The sequence below is a fragment of the Gossypium arboreum genome, chromosome 12 (genome assembly GCF_025698485.1).
Source record: "Gossypium arboreum isolate Shixiya-1 chromosome 12, ASM2569848v2, whole genome shotgun sequence".
Lineage (NCBI taxonomy): Eukaryota > Viridiplantae > Streptophyta > Magnoliopsida > Malvales > Malvaceae > Gossypium > Gossypium arboreum.
The window spans coordinates 113,880,585-113,883,339 of NC_069081.1; the positions used below are offsets into that span (position 1 = coordinate 113,880,585).

General features: G+C 37.5%; 1 protein-coding gene across 2 annotated transcripts; it reads left to right on the forward strand.

Annotated features, from left to right (window-relative positions):
• The first annotated feature begins 456 nt into the window (after positions 1–456).
• Positions 457–2,417, forward strand: LOC108476980 (E3 ubiquitin-protein ligase BOI). Of its 2 annotated transcripts, none has more exons than XM_053023239.1 (3): positions 457–1,136; positions 1,218–1,629; positions 1,737–2,417. In XM_053023239.1, the coding sequence occupies exons 1-3, from the start codon at positions 1,090–1,092 to the stop codon at positions 2,271–2,273; spliced, it is 996 nt and encodes a 331-aa protein (XP_052879199.1). In that variant the 5' UTR covers positions 457–1,089; the 3' UTR covers positions 2,274–2,417. The 2 variants fall into 2 exon arrangements, with proteins under 2 accessions (XP_052879199.1, XP_052879200.1); XM_053023240.1 differs by having other exon boundaries at positions 1,221–1,629.
• Positions 2,418–2,755: the final 338 nt, after the last annotated feature.

Consider the following 2,755-nt stretch of genomic DNA (forward strand, 5'->3'; position numbering starts at 1 on the left):
ACTTGTTGGGAGACTATGACATAGCCGTGTTTAAAGAAACTCGTGATTTAACACCAACATTTTGATCACAACAAAATAAAGAAAACCCAACCAACACCCCCCAATCAATTAGGTCAGTGATGATATATCTTCCATTTTCTTTTCTCTTCTCTATTTGATAAGCAAAAAAATATTCATAATTGAAATTAGGTGATTTTTCTCGAAATCGAAATAAAACTCTCTTGCACTGAATCAATATAATTGAAATTCAAAGTTTGAATCCTATTAAAGAGAATAGAAAAAATTGACTGAGTTTTTAACTATCTCTCAAACGGGGAAAAAATATAAAATATTGACAAGTAAAAGATGAAAATGGGTAGGAAAATAAAAATGGAAAATGTGGAAATGTAAAAAATAGAGGGAAAATGAAAAAGAAAGGCTGACGAAAATACAGATGGATGGGCCATCTATAAACAAACATAACCAATCCCAGCGGCAGCGGTAGCGGCAGAGACCTGCAGTCCCCTCTACTGCTCTGCGCTCACCAACTTTCAACTTAATACATATATATATATATGTATATATTCCTTTTACCAATGTTTTTTTCCAAATTGAATGGGTTTTAATTAAAAAATGTTATTAGTAATTAGTGATTTAATTAGGAATAACAATAAAGGGGAAAAGAGTATTAAGTGGGAAGTGTGAAATTGAAATGAAAGACAAACAGGAGAGGGTGAGAGTGAGAAGTAAAGCCGAACCCCACGCGAAGAACAAGCGAAAGCAAAGCCCACCAAAAAAAAAAAAAAAAAAAAAAAAAAGAAAGAAAGAAAGAGCAGAAATAGGTGTCTCTCTCTTGGACTGATTCTTTTTCATTTCCATTTCCATCTCTCTTCTCCCTATATATCAAAAGAAAAGAAACCATATCAAACAAAGGCAAAGCCAAAATGTTGGTGGTGAGAAACCAAATTAAAGAAACAAGAAAATTAGAAGAAGGGTGATCTATTCTCTTGTTGTTGATCAGCTTTTATCATCCATTCTTTGATTGCTTCATTCTTTCTTTCTTATCTTCTTCAAACTTGATTGCTTTCCCTTCACAATCACATTGCTGTAATGGCCGTTCAAGCTCAGTATCCTTCCAATGTCCTCCTCTTAAACAGGTTTGTCTTTTTATCTCTCTGCCTCTTCATCATGATTTCTCATCTATTTATTTATCTTTTCTGGGGTATTTTTTTTTATAGAAGTGGACAAGAAGGGCATGAGTTTTCGTTGCAACAACAAGGGGGAGGGGTTTATGTTGATCAATCCCATATGTTCTTTAACAGCAGCAACAACAATAATAATCCAAGGAAAAGAGGAAGAGAAATGGCAGCGGTAGCAACAACAGCGCCCGTGAATTCATTTTCTTTGCAAACGCAACCGCCTCAATTCATAGAGCTTTCTCAACTCCAAAGACCAAATGTAGTCTCCACTGGGCTCTGCTTATCTTTTGGGGACCAACAACACTTGCACCAAAACCAAAACCAAAGTTATGAACACCAACATCAAAATCTCGTTTCCAGCTCCACTGCTTTTCTGTCTATAATATCTGATGAATTGGCTACCCAAATCAAACGCCAGAGAGAAGAACTAGACCAATTTCTTCAAGCCCAGGTACCAGAGTTTTCTTTCTTGAATTGGTTTTCTTTTGTTAGGGAAAAATGTAGTGACATTTTATTTTTATTTTTTTTGGGGGGGGGTTCGTTTGTTATGGATTAAAGGGGGAGGCATTGCGGCGTACGTTAGCGGAGAAAAGACATAGGCACTTCCGTGCGCTACTGGGGGCAGCGGAAGAATCGGTGGCGAGGAGATTAAGGGATAAAGAAGCGGAAGTTGAGAAAGCAAAGCAGCGGAACGCAGAGTTGGAGACACGCGTGGCGCAACTTAACGTGGAGGCGCAGGTTTGGCAGGCGAAAGCCCGGACACAGGAGGCTACGGCGGCTTCATTACAAGCGCAGCTTCAACAGGCTATAATGAGCGGAGGGGCTGCCGCCTCGATGCACGACAGCAGGAGAGGGGAGGAGGGGGTAAAGTGCGGTGAAGGGCAAGCGGTGGACGCCGAGTCGGCTTACGTGGACCCGGACCGGGTGGTGGCTTCATGGGGTCCGGCATGCAAGGCGTGTCGGAAACGTCTGGCGTCGGTGGTGCTGCTGCCGTGTCGGCATCTATGCTTGTGTACAGAGTGTGATCGAGTGGCGCAAGCCTGCCCGCTTTGCCTCACCGCCAGGAATTCTAGCGTCGAGGCTTTTCTTTCTTGAATTTTTTTTTTTTAAAGTCCAGATTAAAAAAAAAAGGGGGAAAAACAATTTGGAAAAAAGAAAGAAAATCAAATAGTATAAACCTTGATTATAATAATAAGTTTTACATTTTTAATCAAAGTTTATATTTGGTTCATAAAGAAATTTCAATAAATCAAGATAAATTTTTGTATATGAACAAATGGTAGAACAAGTTCAGAGGTTATACATATATAATATCACTAATTTCGTCCGACAAATTATTCAAACTAAAATATTAGCATCATTTATTCATAAACCAAAAGAATATTAAAATGTCAATAACCATTACTTCAACTATTTTCTTTAAATAATTGCTTACAAAAATAATCAATTTAAAATAAACTTAATTATGTTGTTTTTTTTTTCATTATTCTTCAATATGTTGGGAACACGATAAATAATATTTAGAAACATTAAGAAGCAAAACGAGTAAAACGTATAATTAATAAGGTTAAATTATT